General features: G+C 40.3%; 1 protein-coding gene across 1 annotated transcript in view; it reads right to left on the bottom strand.

Moving 5' to 3' along the window:
• Window positions 1–15,466, bottom strand: part of bmpr2b (bone morphogenetic protein receptor, type II b (serine/threonine kinase)) — a 50,153-nt gene that overhangs the window by 7,187 nt on the left and 27,500 nt on the right. The window contains exons 4-11 of the mRNA XM_046842930.1: window positions 7,299–7,409; window positions 7,116–7,207; window positions 6,788–7,018; window positions 5,312–5,426; window positions 3,395–3,555; window positions 3,062–3,209; window positions 528–664; window positions 15–187 (exon numbers count right to left, since the gene is read on the bottom strand). Coding sequence (XP_046698886.1) covers window positions 15–187; window positions 528–664; window positions 3,062–3,209; window positions 3,395–3,555; window positions 5,312–5,426; window positions 6,788–7,018; window positions 7,116–7,207; window positions 7,299–7,409 — 1,168 coding nt within the window. The remainder of the gene's footprint in view (window positions 1–14; window positions 188–527; window positions 665–3,061; window positions 3,210–3,394; window positions 3,556–5,311; window positions 5,427–6,787; window positions 7,019–7,115; window positions 7,208–7,298; window positions 7,410–15,466) is intronic.

Below are 15,466 nucleotides of genomic sequence, written 5' to 3'. Positions count from 1 at the left end.
GTACATTAGCAGACCTCTCATTCTGAAGGGCTGTGCTCATTGGGTTGACAGTGGGGCTGACTGACTTGTTTCTGTCCCAGATAAGAAGCAGCTCTGCCATGCGCTCCTCTGCACACTGAGCAGTTAAACGAGCCTCTGCATCTTGATCCCAACAGTCCTCCATCGTTTCCTTTAGTGAACGAACCGCCTAATAAGAGAGACGGAGAGAAAAAAAATTGTTTACAATAATTTCTTGTAAAACAGCCTCCCACTGCAGTGGAATGAATAAGGCTTCACAGTGCAGACACAAAACCATGCTAATTCCCTGCCGTCTTGTGTGCTTGCAGGTTTTTATGATTACCTGCAGCTCAGCTACAAATACCCAGCTGAGTGTGTTTTTACACACCGATTTGGTATTGGGGAAGATAAAGGAAAGAAAAAAAAAAAAAACCTAGACATGCTGAATTGTTCTTTTCCGAAGCACAATGGGTGACAGAAATTAGGTTGTTTCATGTACTTAAAAAAACAGGACACACGATCCCTCTTACCAGACTATTCTCTTTCCAAGCTTCGGGGAACTTCGGCCTCTGTTTCTCTCGAGAAACCAGAACCTGCATGTCCTCGAAGGATGGGTGGTTTCCTACCTCGGCCTGAAAAGCCATCTGGTACTCTGGTACAGTCTCGCCTGAAAACACACACACACACACACACACACACACACGCTCAAGTTACAACACTAAAAGAACTCCATTTAAATTGCTTACAACATTTATAAAATAGTGTAAAAGAGTGAAAGGAATCTAAATGAGTCATTCGTTTAGCTCATAAATAGAGATGATTAATTAAGCACTTCAATCCACCGTGGAATGCATAACACTGTAGATTACCAAGGCGGTACATGAAAAGCCCGACATTAGAGGTGCTGCCTCATTTTTTTAAAAAAGCCATAGAAACTCTACAACAGATCAGCAACTCTAGCTTTCTTTATATGATCCAGTTCGGATTCTGTAGTAGATCCTTTGATACATTTTATCCACTTTATTCAGATTAAATACATATACAAGAAAGGTGCCAAGTTGATTATTTTTATTTTATATATATATATATATATATATATATATATATATATATATATATATATATATATATATATATACAGGAGTGCAGAATTATTAGGCAAGTTGTATTTTTGAGGATTAATTTTATTTGAGGATTTAATTTGAACAACAACCATGTTCTCAATGAACACAAAAAACTCTAATATCAAAGCTGAATATTTTTGGAAGTAGTTTTTAGTTTTAGCTATTTTAGGGGATATCTGTGTGTGCAGGTGACTATTACTGTGCATAATTATTAGGCAACAACAAAAACAAATTCATACCCATTTCAATTATTTATTTTTACCAGTGAAACCAATATAACATCTCAACATTCACAAATATACATTTCTGACATTCAAAACCAAACAAAAACAAATCAGTGACCAATATAGCCACCTTTCTTTGCAAGGACACTCAAAAGCCTGCCATCCATGGATTCTGTCAGTGTTTTGATCTGTTCACCATCAACATTGCGTGCAGCAGCAACCACAGCCTCCCAGACACTGTTCAGAGAGGTGTACTGTTTTCCCTCCTTGTAAATCGCACATTTGATGATGGACCACAGGTTCTCAATGGGGTTCAGATCAGGTGAACAAGGAGGCCATATCATTAGATTTTCTTCTTTTATACCCTTTCTTGCCAGCCACGCTGTGGAGTACTTGGACGTGTGTGATGGAGCATTGTCCTGCATGAAAATCATGTTTTTCTTGAAGGATGCAGACTTCTTCCTGTACCACTGCTTGAAGAAGGTGTCTTCCAGAAACTGGCAGTAGGACTGGGAGTTCAGCTTGACTCCATCCTCAACCCGAAAAGGCCCCACAAGCTCATCTTTGATGATACCAGCCCAAACCAGTACTCCACCTCCACCTTGCTGGCGCCTGAGTCGGACTGGAGCTCTCTGCCCTTTACCAATCCAGCCACGGGCCCATCCATCTGGCCCATCAAGACTCACTCTCATTTCATCAGTCCATAAAACCTTAGAAAAATCAGTCTTGAGATATTTCTTGGCCCAGTCTTGACGCTTTCAGCTTGTGTGTCTTGTTCAGTGGTGGTCGACTTTCTGCCTTTCTTACCTTGGCCATGTCTCTGAGTATTGCACACCTTGTGCTTTTGGGCACTCAGTGATGTTGCAGCTCTGAAATATGGCCAAACTGGTGGCAAGTGGCATCTTGGCAGCTGCACGCTTGACTTTTCTCAGTTCACGGGCAGTTATTTTGCGCCTTGGTTTTTCCACACGCTTCTTGCGACCCTGTCGACTATTTTGAATGAAACGCTTGATTGTTCGATGATCACGCTTCAGAAGCTTGGCTATTTTAAGACTGCTGCATCCCTCTGCAATATATCTCACTATTTTTGACTTTTCTGAGCCTGTCAAGTCCTTCTTTTGACCCATTTTGCCAAAGGAAAGGAAGTTGCCTAATAATTATGCACACCTGATATAGGGTGTTGATGTCATTAGACCACACCCCTTCTCATTACAGAGATGCACATCACCTAATATGCTTAATTGGTAGTAGGCTTTCCAGCCTATACAGCTTGGAGTAAGACAACATGCATAACGAGGATGATGTGGTCAAAATACTCATTTGCCTAATAATTCTGCACTCCCTGTATATATATATATATATATATATATATATATTTTTTTTTTAAATGAAAACCCTTTAGCCCGATGGCAAGAAAACAAAAAGTTTGTTTATTCTCTCAGTGTCTCTCCATGCCCCTAGTCAACACTGGCATCATACAGCACCACTACATAACCCAATAATCAATAATTATGGATTAAATAATAACTGACTCATCATTCAGTTAGATTAGGTACTGATCCTGAACTTTATTAGAAATGTAAAGTCAATTTTAGACCAGTATACCAGTTATACAATATAGAATGGAATACATAAGCTCGTAAAGTGTCTCATTTCTTGCTACAGCCATTTTGCTTAGCCAGCATAATGCATATTGCACAGACTTCAAGATCTCACCTGGGAAAAGGTCTGTACAACGCATGAAGGTCTCCCAGTATATCAAGCCAACAGCATACATATCCACCTGCTTTAGAGCAGACTCACAGTCCCTCAAATTCACTGCTCCTTCAAGCACCTCTGGGGCCATGTAGCGGATTGTACCCACCTACACAGAGAAAGAACACTGTATGAGAAATGAGATTGCAGCACTTTTGTTTTTTTCTTTCAAGTACACCTCAGAATGAGCTCTGAATCATGAAGCTAACAAAATCATCACATTAAAAAAAAAAAAAAAAGAAAATACACAAAAAATATATTCTGAAAAATTGCACTTTATGGTGATCAACATGCCTCACTGATCGCAGCATTCTCCTCCTCTCCAGGGCGGACAAGACGATTTCCTGTCAGCTTCATAGACAAACCGAAATCACTGATCACAGACGTGCCGTCGTTCTTCACCAGAATGTTTCTGCTGTTCAGGTCCCGGTGTGAGACTGCTGGTTTATATATATCTAAGACAGAGAAGATGTTCTTGAGCTTTATTTCTGTTATATTGGATTAAGCCACTTTGTGTCAGTAAAAGTATGTGAAACTAGTATAGGTTAATTAAAAAAAAATTAATAAAGTAAACAAAAACTGTACAGTATTAAAGATTTTTTTTTTTACCTATGTAATGTTTTGATGTTAACATATGCTACCTATATTGTGTATTAAATAATGGCCTTGTAGAATGTGTAGAAGCCTAAAATAAATCCATTTGAAATTCAGCCAGAGAAAAAACTGATTAAATTCAGATAATGCCCACATCAAGCAAGTAAATCAACACAAAACTCAATCAGCCACAGGTTTGGCCATTTGCAATTTTCTACACTTAAACTACTAAAATCAGATGCTACTAAGATTGTCATACATCAAGAAGAAATGCATTTTACTGTTAAATCTACTAAAGCAACATTTAAAAAGATCGATCTAAACAAAAAGTCATCAATCTGTGGGGCAATGCTATAAAGAACAGTTAATGTGAGAAATGTAATGCAAAAAAACTAAACAAAGTCACAAAGGTTTTGATCTCTTGCTCCTTATTGAGCAAAACATGACTACTTAAATAGCCTTGGGCACTATTTCTACACAAATGGTGCCTGTTATATCTGAAAAACCAGCAGTCTGCTCTCACTTGTGCAGCAAAACCAATTCCATTCGCACCAGCAGATGCACATTGTACAGACAGCCACCAGGTGGCACTGTTATAGTTTGTGTAATCACAGTGAATGCCCACGTTCCCCTACTGTGTGCCTGCCTGAACTTCAGGCCCTGAAGAAGTTACAGTTGGAGAGAGGGAGAGAGAAAGAAAAAATAAAAACAGAGAGCGAGTGCGTGTGTGTTTGCACAGAGCTGAGCCAGACGGAGACCCAGTAAGCAATGTATCCTGCTGCAGCTCTCTGGCACACTGCCATTACCAGGGCAACCACAGGAGCAAAACACACAAATTAGCCCCATCTTATCTGCACTGCTCCTGCTGTTGGCCCTTTAAAAGCCAGGTGACTTCAAAGCTGTTAGGATTTTGCAGACAACCCACTCTCACTTACTGTTCTCGCTCTTATTTGCTCAGTCCTAATAAGCAGCACAGATGACATGCAGCGACTGAATGTCATTTTTCACTGGTACATGGTACGGTCGAATAGTGGGACTTGACATGAAGACCACCGTTCTTTTAAACAAAATGACAAAGCATGTACAACAAAAAATGACCCAATGTCTGAATCTCATTTCAGGAAGAGAAAAAGTGTGACCTAGATGTGCAAATCAGAACGTCCCTGAGGTGTCTTCCAACAGCCAGCCCATAGGTGGATTTGTGTTGCTTTTTTAATCCAGTGTGGTTAAAACGCATGCAACAACCACAGACAACAGGGCAGACTCCATTTATATACCCCCTCCTCACTCTATACCAATCCAACAGTCTACAGAGCGCTTACTTGCCACTACTTATAGCAGAGGGGAACAATATAAACCCGATGAACAAAACATATACAGAAACAAAACTTATTTTGTACCGTACCTGAACTGATACAATGAATATATTTATGCAGTTTGCTTGTACAGAACATGAGCAAAAACAGATCCATTGAGCTTTTAAGTCTTGCAAAATGTTATATCAGCATGAGCAGCTCTCTGATTCATTAGAGTTGATATAGAGTGTATATTTTTTTAAATGTGAAATCAGCGTATGTTTGTGAATGTATGTGTACAGAAGCTGAAAGTGACCCTGACCTCCCCTTAGCAGCTCTGTGTGTAGGTAGGCCAGTCCTCTGGTGACTGAATGGGCGAGACGACAGCAGCTCCCCCAGTCTAGGGCATACAGACTCAGGTACCGACACAGGGATCCCTACAAGAACATAAAGAGACACACACAAAAAATGTAGACTACATCATGTTAATGAACTCAGCAACACTGCTCATACAGGAAACAGGATCTTAAAAAGATCAGTAACAATCCTTTCACAGATCCTATTAAGTATTACATTATAGTGTTTACTATTTACATTACATTTCTATACACACTGCGACAATCATTTTAATGCAGTGAAATCAAAAACAAATGTTTCTAAGACTTCAGGCATCTCAACTATACAATCTCTACCATACAGTAAATAAAAGGGTTTTACCTGTGTAAATAGTTTTAATCGTTAAATAAATCAATTATTTGTTGTAGCCTTAACAACTACGGTGACTAACATGCTAATGGTTACCCACAATAGTCAATTCTGGATTGTAAGTGCACAGAACACAAAACCACAAGTCTCCAGATCTCATCCCACTGGGGATACTCTCTTCCCCTAAGAAGTCTTTAGAGTCGTCTCAATCAGTCTAAGGGGTGTTTTATTATTTTTTCCCCCTTGGAGGAAATGTAAACATTTGCGTTTCAGTACTCCGCCGCCCCAACTCCCCAAGTTTAAAGCTGCTAATGTAATTCCACTCAAAGTAAACAATTAGCAGTGAGGTGAGACGTGAACAAACGAGGCAGTGTGTGAACAGCGTAATGTCTGTCTGTGCAGACACAACAGACGAGACATTCATTCCTGCGTCACACCCTTACACACACATGCTAGACAGGTGTGCCTGTTGTAACATGTTACACTGTGCAAGAATGTACTGCTTATGAGATCGGGCAACACTGTTATTCTTGTCCGACTACTACGATGGGCATTTAAAACTTTTGACTAATAAAAAAAAAAATAATAATAAAATAAAATAAATCAATCTTACATTCAAATCCAGCCTGCCATCACTTGACAACAGAAAAGTGATCAGAAATATAAGAGTAATTGTTTTGGGGGAAAAAAGAGAGCGAAGAGAGAGCGAAGAGAGAGCGAAGAGAGAGCGAAGAGAGAGCGAGAGAGAGCGAAGAGAGGGAGGGAGAGAGAAGAGAGAGCGAGAGAGAGGGGGGAGAGAGAGAGAGAGAGAGAGAGAGAGAGAGAGCACAATGAGCTGGTACAAAGCACACCTTCTCCTACTGCCTGCTGTAACACCATCTGAATCATCTATAAAAATACCGGCCCAGATAGTTGTGTTACCGGCAGGATATCTGACTCCCCACTTACCATGGCCAAAAATATTAAGAGGTGGTTAAAATGAAAGCAAAAAGATAAGGTCAGTTGAAGGTAAGGAAACGAAATTCTACACTATCTTTTACAATCTGGTCAGATCTGGATGAGTAGCTACAGTAGCTAATGGATCAGTACTCACATGTGGGTAATATTCCATCACCAGCAGGTACTCCATACGGCTGTCTGTCGTCAGACGCTCGTCTCCCACAATGAAGCGTGCTATGTTGTCATGCTCTAACAGGGGGATTCTGTAAATGGCTCGCTCGTTCACGAAGTTCTGACGGTTCGTGTAGCTGAAGACTTTTACAGCAACTGGACGCTCGTCCAAAGAGCCTTTGTAAACTGAGCCGTAGCGGCCACGACCGATGAGCTGAAAAGATCGTTGCGGACATATATTTTGTATAAACTAAGAAATTATGGGATATAGTGTGAAAATTAGGTTGGAGATTAATATCCATGATGCTCACCTCCAGTAGCTTCAGACTGTCTAAATCAACTGAGGGTTCAGATGCTGCGGCCTCCATCATATCCATATTATGCAATCCCTGTTTACGATCTCCTGAAATGCCCACACACACACACACACACTCTGGTCAAATCACTATTGAATCATCATGGACCACTTGCATGTAGTGGGTACCGTATCTTACCTGTCAGCATTCGGTAGCCAAAAAACACCGCCACGATAAGCACGGCAACGACTGAGACAGATGCCAGGGTGATAAAAATGGCATCCTCACGGTGCAGAGGCTGCGGGTGCACTGAGGGGACAGAGAGAAGTACTGTGAGGTCAGTATCCAAGACTGTTTGTTCCAGCTTGATATTCAGAACAGCACATCAAGCTTAAGCTGTGATGAATCTTAGTCTGGCCCACTAAATTTTTCTGAAAATATCATTTCTTTCCTGCATAGACACTACAGTTTGTTGGGCTCATCACACTTACATTTCTTGAGGTATCTGGAGGTTTAGTCAGATAAAACAAGAGAGAAAATTAATTGAACAAATAACAGATGACATCGGCGACCTGCCTCGCACTGCGTACTGGAGCTGTAGTCAAAGCATCAAAATAGCAACGCACATTCGTAATGTTTGAAATAAATCATTAAAAAGGTCACAGCACCTTTTCAAAACCCTCATAATACAAACAGTAGGGGGTGGCAGTAAAATGTGATTACATGGCTGCCTATCATGATGTATATGAGCCAGCAAAAGCAAAGTGTGCTGCAGCATAAAATGCAAGACTTCACCTTCTATACAGCATAAAACATAATGCTACTATATTCAATTCATTTGTCATTTCAACCACTTTATACTACTCATTATTTGAGTCCATTTTAGCCTAGTTGCATTTTAGGTAAAAAGAAATTAAATAAAAATTTTAAATAAAAAAAAAAAAAATTTTAATTACATAACCTCTTCCAAGCACTGGGGGGGAAGAGAGGGGGCTCTCTATGAGCTTCACAACCATTAATAGTTTAAGTTACATTCTGTCCACAAAACTTTGTGTCAATATGTGTACAGTTATTTTACACAGGTTTACATTATCAGGAGAATTTGCCCACTTCTCTCCATGGAGGCGAGTCAGGCCCTTGTTCGTGTCACTTCTTATATCAAGATTGAACTCCTGCAACTGAGTGCCATCCAAATGCTGTAACTGATCCAGAAACTGATCTCCCAAAGTTCTCCTAAATCATTTGTTTGATGCAGGCAGTTAACAAAACCAGTTGGAGAAAAGCAGCAAATTCAAAACACTGATTAATGCAGTTTTTTTGTTACCAATTTGTTGTCCTAACAGAGTTTTACGTGAATAGTCTGACCCATTTGTGCATGTTTTTGACCGAGATTACAAAACTCGATGATTTAAATGTTAATGTCAGTCACTCTTACCCTTCTACACAATCATACAAAAACATGTGCACAGACTGGTGTGCACGTACTGTTTACATGTTCTGGAGCCAGCAATGTTTGGCCTGGAGGCCAAATGTCTGCCTGCCCTTCCTCGTGTACCGCCTATGCATTCACTCCCCTGCTTTCACTTCCTGCACTTCTCTCTTCATCACTCCATCCATTATGGGCGCTCTGCTTACTTACTCCTCTCTGCTTACTTAAGCCCACTCTATCAGTCCTCACCGCCCCTCTCATCTCACATGCCTTTCTCTATCACTGCTCCAGATCCCCGCTCTTTCACTCCCTCTCCCCTTCCCTCGGTACACTGTTGCCTTTTACACAGAGTTGAGAGTCAGACCGCTGAGCTACTAGTTTAATGACAATAAAATATTTTTTTTTTTTTTGGTCATATCAACTTCAGTGATATGATACAGAGTGAGCCAACAGGATTATATATATATATATATATATATATATATATATATATATATATATATATATATATATATATATATATATATATATAAAAAATTATATGCATACATATACATACATACACATACCAAAAAAAAAAAAACGGTATTTTATACACACACACACACACACACACACACACACAGTCATATATTACTCATAGTCCCAGGTATCAATTAAAAGCACTGTCCCTCTCAGCAGTGTGATAGGGAGGGTATGATAACTTCCCTTAATGATAGGATTTTTTTTATTTATTTATTTTCTTTTTTTTATGTAACTGATCCAGACCCTTTGTACTAAAATAGACTTTTTCAGTATAGTGTCTGTTAATCCTCCCACCCAATCTGTTTAATCAGCTGCTTTATGTCTTTATATAAAACCAAAAAACTCTTAGAACTGAAGCTCCCCTATTGTTGCAGTTGTGTTTATTTTAAACAATAAAGTTTAATATTAAGCACATTTTATTCTCATTATTACAGGTTCAGATAACTAATTTATTTTGAGTCTGATTTCGACATTTCTGATATTACAGATTTAACATGCATCAACTCAGGGTTGTGTAGACACACATTTATATTAGCTCATCCAGAACTGGAGCTAATGAATGCATCCCATCAAGAGTAAATATCGATCAAATTTAATATCGACCTTGTAGACAGGGAGCAGGCAGATTGGTTGGTTGTAAGAGATCTATAATGTGCCTGTATCAATATGGCATTATGATGTTATGTCCTTGTCCTCTTCCTTGGCTTGTCTAATGTGGTTTCCTCTGCTTTCCTGATTATGGCAACAGAGGGATGACAGCAGTTGCAGTTCCCAGGGCTACTGACCCCACTCACTGTTCACACTCCAACTCCCACTCCCACACTGCATAGCAACCCACACCCAGCCACAGCCCTGACAATCAAATTTCTCTTCTTCACGAAACAATCTGATTCAGGTTTTATTGGAATCTCTGCTGATGGGAACTGCCTCAGCAAAAGCCCTTGAACAATTTAAGCAGTGCATAGAAAGGTGTTTTCCCAAAAACGTGCTAAATGAATTGCAGTGTGCATCTTTGGTTTATTTCTTTTAAGGCACGACTTGCATACTTTAGAAAATAACTACAAATGAATACAGCATGTTTAAGTCTATATTCTATATACAACATAATTATGAGTAGCCTTCTTTTGCTGAAGATGAAGCTCCAGACTAGCGACTGTCTGTAGAACTGCAGCTGTACACTTTTGAAGAATTTAATGCTCAGCAGCAGAGATCATTGTAACTGGATGCCCATGCAGCCAGATTAAAAAAAGCGCATTGATTAGCTTGGGCAGTGTCTGTGGAAGCACAGATTTGTGGTTATACAAAAAGGCCCCATCCATCCATGTGGGTAACAATATATATATATAATAGCAGTCTATGGGGCACATTTTTCACAGTGTTCCACCAAACACTGCACAGACTACTGTGGATATGAACGATGTGGGCTTCTTTATCTGAATCTAGAAGTAAAAAATATTTTGGTTAACAGCGCTTATGTAATGTAAATACACTGTATAATTGCAAAATGACCATATCTACTTTAGAGGATGTTCGTGTGAAATCCCACAGGCATGTTTGAGAGTCACAGCTGAAGGCAAACTAATAGCTCTCAAATGACACAAAAATATGTCTGGAAATTCAGCTCTTGCATGGCATTACATTGTGCATGTTTCTGTTTAACATTTAATATTCTACACATGACCTTGTCCATGATGCAGATCTTGTAATTTCATAAAACCAATTTATCCTTCCAGTTATTAATCATAAAGCTTTTCTCTCTCTTTCTCTCTCGAGTATAAAAGCACGAGAGGAACGGTGCTGAGCAAATTAATTAAGTTCATTCTCCTGCCATGCCAGCCAAGCTAGCAGTTTGGCAGCACAGTTACCTACATTTTTGGCATGGTATGATAGGGGTGTACACTACACAAATACAGTGACTATCTTTGGCATCTTGTGCTTTCCTATCAATTACACACAAATAATTTAAAGAATTACCTGCATTTTAAGTTATAGAATTTATATAGAGTTATATAGTGTGTGTGTGTGTGTGTGTGTGTGTGTGTGTGTGTGTGTGTGTGTGTGTGTGTGTGAGAGAGAGAAGACCTCACAAAGCTAAGAAAAGGCAGACATCACAATCAGAGGCATGAAGTCCGATTAATCAAAAGTGTGCTGTTAGTCACATTTAAAGCTTCTTTTGAAGTAGGGTGTCTAATAACCAGTAAGTCATCAGACTAGTGTAATCTCATAGCTGTTAATTGCTATTGCTGACCCTTTTGTTAAAAGTAATCTCTCCTATGTTGAGACAAATCAACATATAACACTGAATCTCTCAGCATGTCTACCTCAAACCAAAATGCTTTGATCTGTAACCAATAAAACATCTTACAACTAGACTAGTCTGCAGAGACGGAACAGATGTTACCTGAACCCTTTGTTCTCTGTCTCTCCAATAGTTGGTGTAGTATTGCAAATAAACCATCAATGTGCTGTTGGTCTTTACTGCAACGCTCCTTAGGAGTCACTGCAGAAGGAAATACACTTCCTAACAATGCATACATTGAAATTCGATAGTGGACCACACCACTTTGACTGACGTATACGGTGATTTCCACCTACGCACAAATTACACAGTCAGTAACCTCATTCACAATCCTCCAAAACCAACAATCATCATCAGAAAATGTGTAGTGCTTCCTTTCCTAAGTCAAGCTTGGCAAGCAGAATGGACCTGTTGCACATAATTATCAGATAGGGATTTTATTACTAGTACATTAATCATTCCCATGAAACAATTTTTTTGTTCCACCTTCAATCTATCTCCAGCATACTGTGAAGAAACTAGATTTCCACAAAGCTCTGAACAGTAGCACTACTATCACACAGTAGATAAAAATGCAGTTTGAAAACTAACTGCCGTACGGCATGCAGGCTTGTTCCACTATAATCATTTATTTTTAACATGAAATGTTCTGCTTGTTGCACCACTGTCAAAGCTCCCGCCTTGTGTTATGGCTGTAATGAATTACAGATACAACAGGGCTATCAGTGGTTTGACAGCAAGTGATGACACAATGTCTTTCCTTTCCAGTTTAATGACACACAGTCTTTTCCTTTTACGGTGATTATGTCTGTCACTGTAGATAATTACACACGGAGTCAGACGTCTCCTATCGAAGAACTTCCGTCTAGGAGCCCTGCAGCAGCACTGCCAAAGAATCATTTCCTAAAAAGATATCAAACCACGTTCATGCACTCTCTTGAGGCTACTGTTCCAGTACTCAACCAAACACAGGCTCGTTGCTTTTTTTTTTCCTCTTCTTCATCTTGAAGATCTCGTAGTTTCGATTCGGCTGCCTGAGCCCTCTGTGTCCTCTATCGCGATGAGACGTCTGAGTTACGGCGAATGCATGTTTGAATTCTTATTGCGGAGTCATATGACATTAACCTCAACATTTTTGTGCTCTCGAAACAATTGAGTATTTGTATAGCCAGAGCTGGTTTCAGGGTAAACCCACCTTTACTTCAAACTCAAGAGCCCCACCCTATCTATTCGCCTGTAATGTAAAGAGACACGAGAATGTCAGCTAACAATAGGAGACATGGAAAAGCGTGTTAATACACGAGAGTTAGGGTTGAAAAAGTGAGAGAGGAAAAGCAGACAGCGGAGTGAAATAGAGAGGAAAAACAACCAAGGCAACGCATTCTGCATTTAAATGCCATAGTTCTGAATCCAGATTGAGATGAGATAACTGAAAGAATGACAAAGGCGAGTAAGATCAGCCTACAAGAGAAGGGAATGCTCCAGTTACCCTCCACCGACTTAGACCGAGTTCAGCCCCCAGCACAATAAGAAAAGCACCCTCTGAATCAAGGACCTGCCTCTGCTGAGTGTCTAGACTACAGATCTACAGGCAGGCAAACAATCTGGATGTGTGAGTTCAGATTTCACACAGCAGGATGAGTGTCTGCGACCATGACCCATCTGACCCTGAGCCACTTGACCTGCTTGACCCCAGTGGAGAGCGTGTTGACATGGTCATGTATCAGAGTCACAGCTGGCTTAATTCTGCTGAAGGACTACAGTGAAAGCCCAATCAATCACTGAGTTTAATGTGTTTTAGGTTTAGTTTTAACCCACCATGGGCAGAGTGTGAGCGGTTCTTATGGTGAGCAGTACACGGGCGAGTAACTTGTGGCTGAGAAAATTAGAGTCTGCATGATAATTTCACCAGAGTGACTTGACTGAACTCACATCCTGAATGTGTTTCCACACATGGTTTCTTCCTCATGACCTCTTGGAAATCAACTGATATTGGGGCAATGCAATCAAACAGCACAGAAGTTTACCAAGACAGTCAGGCAGCCTAAAGAAAAGGCAGACGTGACTGTAGGTTATTCTCCAAGGTTGCCATTCTGCTGTCTCTAGGCCGCCCACACATCTATACTAACTCATTATTAGCTACACACAGGAATGTCTCTGCCATAACCCCATACTGCTTCCTCACACGTCACACACACACACACACACACACACACACACACACACACACACACACACACACACACACTTTACATTACAGGAAGGATGGGACATCTATGCTGCCCTAAAGTTTTATAATTGGAAAATTGATGGAAGGTAAGAGGGGGGAAAAGAGGATCATAAATCTAAAGGATAGGCCTTTCTGAGACTGGTTGACTTTGATGGAGCCATAAATATACACTTACAGAGAGGAGACAAGAGGGGAAACTTGAGGCTGAGGAAAAATAGAGACTGGCGAATACAATGTCTGTAGGGAGTTCATATTTTCAGCTACTCGCCTGCAATTAAATTATCTGTCAAGGTAAATCCACGCTTGATTAAACAGCTTCGTGTGGCCTTCATGCCTGCTTTCGTGCTGACACCCACAACCGTACAGCAAACCCAATCATATAACATGCTCTTCATGTAATGCTCAACAATGCTTAACGCTCTCCAACAAAGACCGACGCAGGTGATTTGTGCTGCACGAAAGGGACAGTCCGTTGTTAATTCCAGTGTAGGATGGGAGTCGAAAACAAATGCACCATGCTCTCCCTTTACTCCGCTGGCTGGCAGGGTGGTAGCTTCAGTGAGTTTGATCATTAATCATCAGTAGCAGCACTGCTGCCTTACTCCTCGCTGGGAGACTGTTCTCTGATGGCAAACATGTAAGAAACATTAAAACAAGTTACAGGCTGTGGGACATTCAAATATAAGCCTCATCTCAGCTGCCATCTAACCTTCCCATAATGCAATGCCAACAAGTCTCCACATCTGGTTCTGAGCTGATAATCAGAAAAGCACACTACAATAGCCAGGCCTAATTTAAAGGCATGACATTTAGACATTTAGTTAGACAAACACCGAGTTAACTGTCTCCCATATGGTGTGATTCACAACAAACAACTGTTTCTTGAGTGAAGCACAGATCCGTGGTTCACAAACTGCTTTCTAATTCAATAAAACTTGTCAAACATTTGGTGCAAACTGCCTCAGGTAGACCTCAGCAAGAACACAGGTGGGTGAGAGAGAGAGAGAGAGAGAGAGAGAGAGAGAGAGAGAGAGAGAGAGAGAGAGAGAGAGAGAGAGAGAGAGAGAGAGAGAGAGAGAGAGAGAGCTGTTAGCCAGCACTGAGGTGATGTGTTATGGGCAGGCTAAGTTTTCTTTAAGCAGTGCACCAACTTCAGCAATCAGTATTCCAGTCATCACTGCACTGACAGCAAGCACACATTCACGCTCATACACACATGAATGATGCAGGAAAAACACCCTCAAGTTAATACAAGACCAAAAATGTCCAAGTGTGTTTTTGTGTATTATCCATTTCTATCACAAAATTTCCAACACCAATGAATATAAATTACATGGCTGAATGGCTGTCAGCTTCCCCCCAGACTGTTCTCAACACTCACTTTCATTGCCCGCATTCTTTTACTTATGACAGAAAGACCACACAATGAATCATATCGAGAAAAAAAAGATCAAAAGATAATTGAGCATTGGAATGTAAGCCGGACTGCTCACTGACTTCCGAGCAAACAGCTGCTATAGCATGTGTGCAGAATGAGACAGGATACTGCAGTACAAAATACTGGCGAGACGACTATGCAGCTTGTATCTTTTATCACATTATTACCATTTAATATTCATAATGAGATCTACCTTTACTCACTCACTAGGCAGCAGCAGTAGCATACCGAACGTGAAATTTGTGAAGGGGCACCTAACCGACTCAAAGCACATGTACTTAATAATTCAAAAAGTAGTGTTATGGCACATGCATCAAACATGGGAGTTTTATTAACATTCAGCCCAAAACCTTGTTTCATTTGGCCTGCATGAACTTGAAAAAAATTTAAATACAGAAGGCAGCTATGGTAAAACTTTATCTTGGAAACACAGTAAATACGTAGC

The sequence above is a fragment of the Silurus meridionalis genome, chromosome 3, assembly GCF_014805685.1.
Source record: "Silurus meridionalis isolate SWU-2019-XX chromosome 3, ASM1480568v1, whole genome shotgun sequence".
Taxonomy (NCBI): domain Eukaryota; kingdom Metazoa; phylum Chordata; class Actinopteri; order Siluriformes; family Siluridae; genus Silurus; species Silurus meridionalis.
Note: the sequence above shows the minus strand (reverse complement) of the source record. Positions and strands in the feature narration are given on the sequence as shown.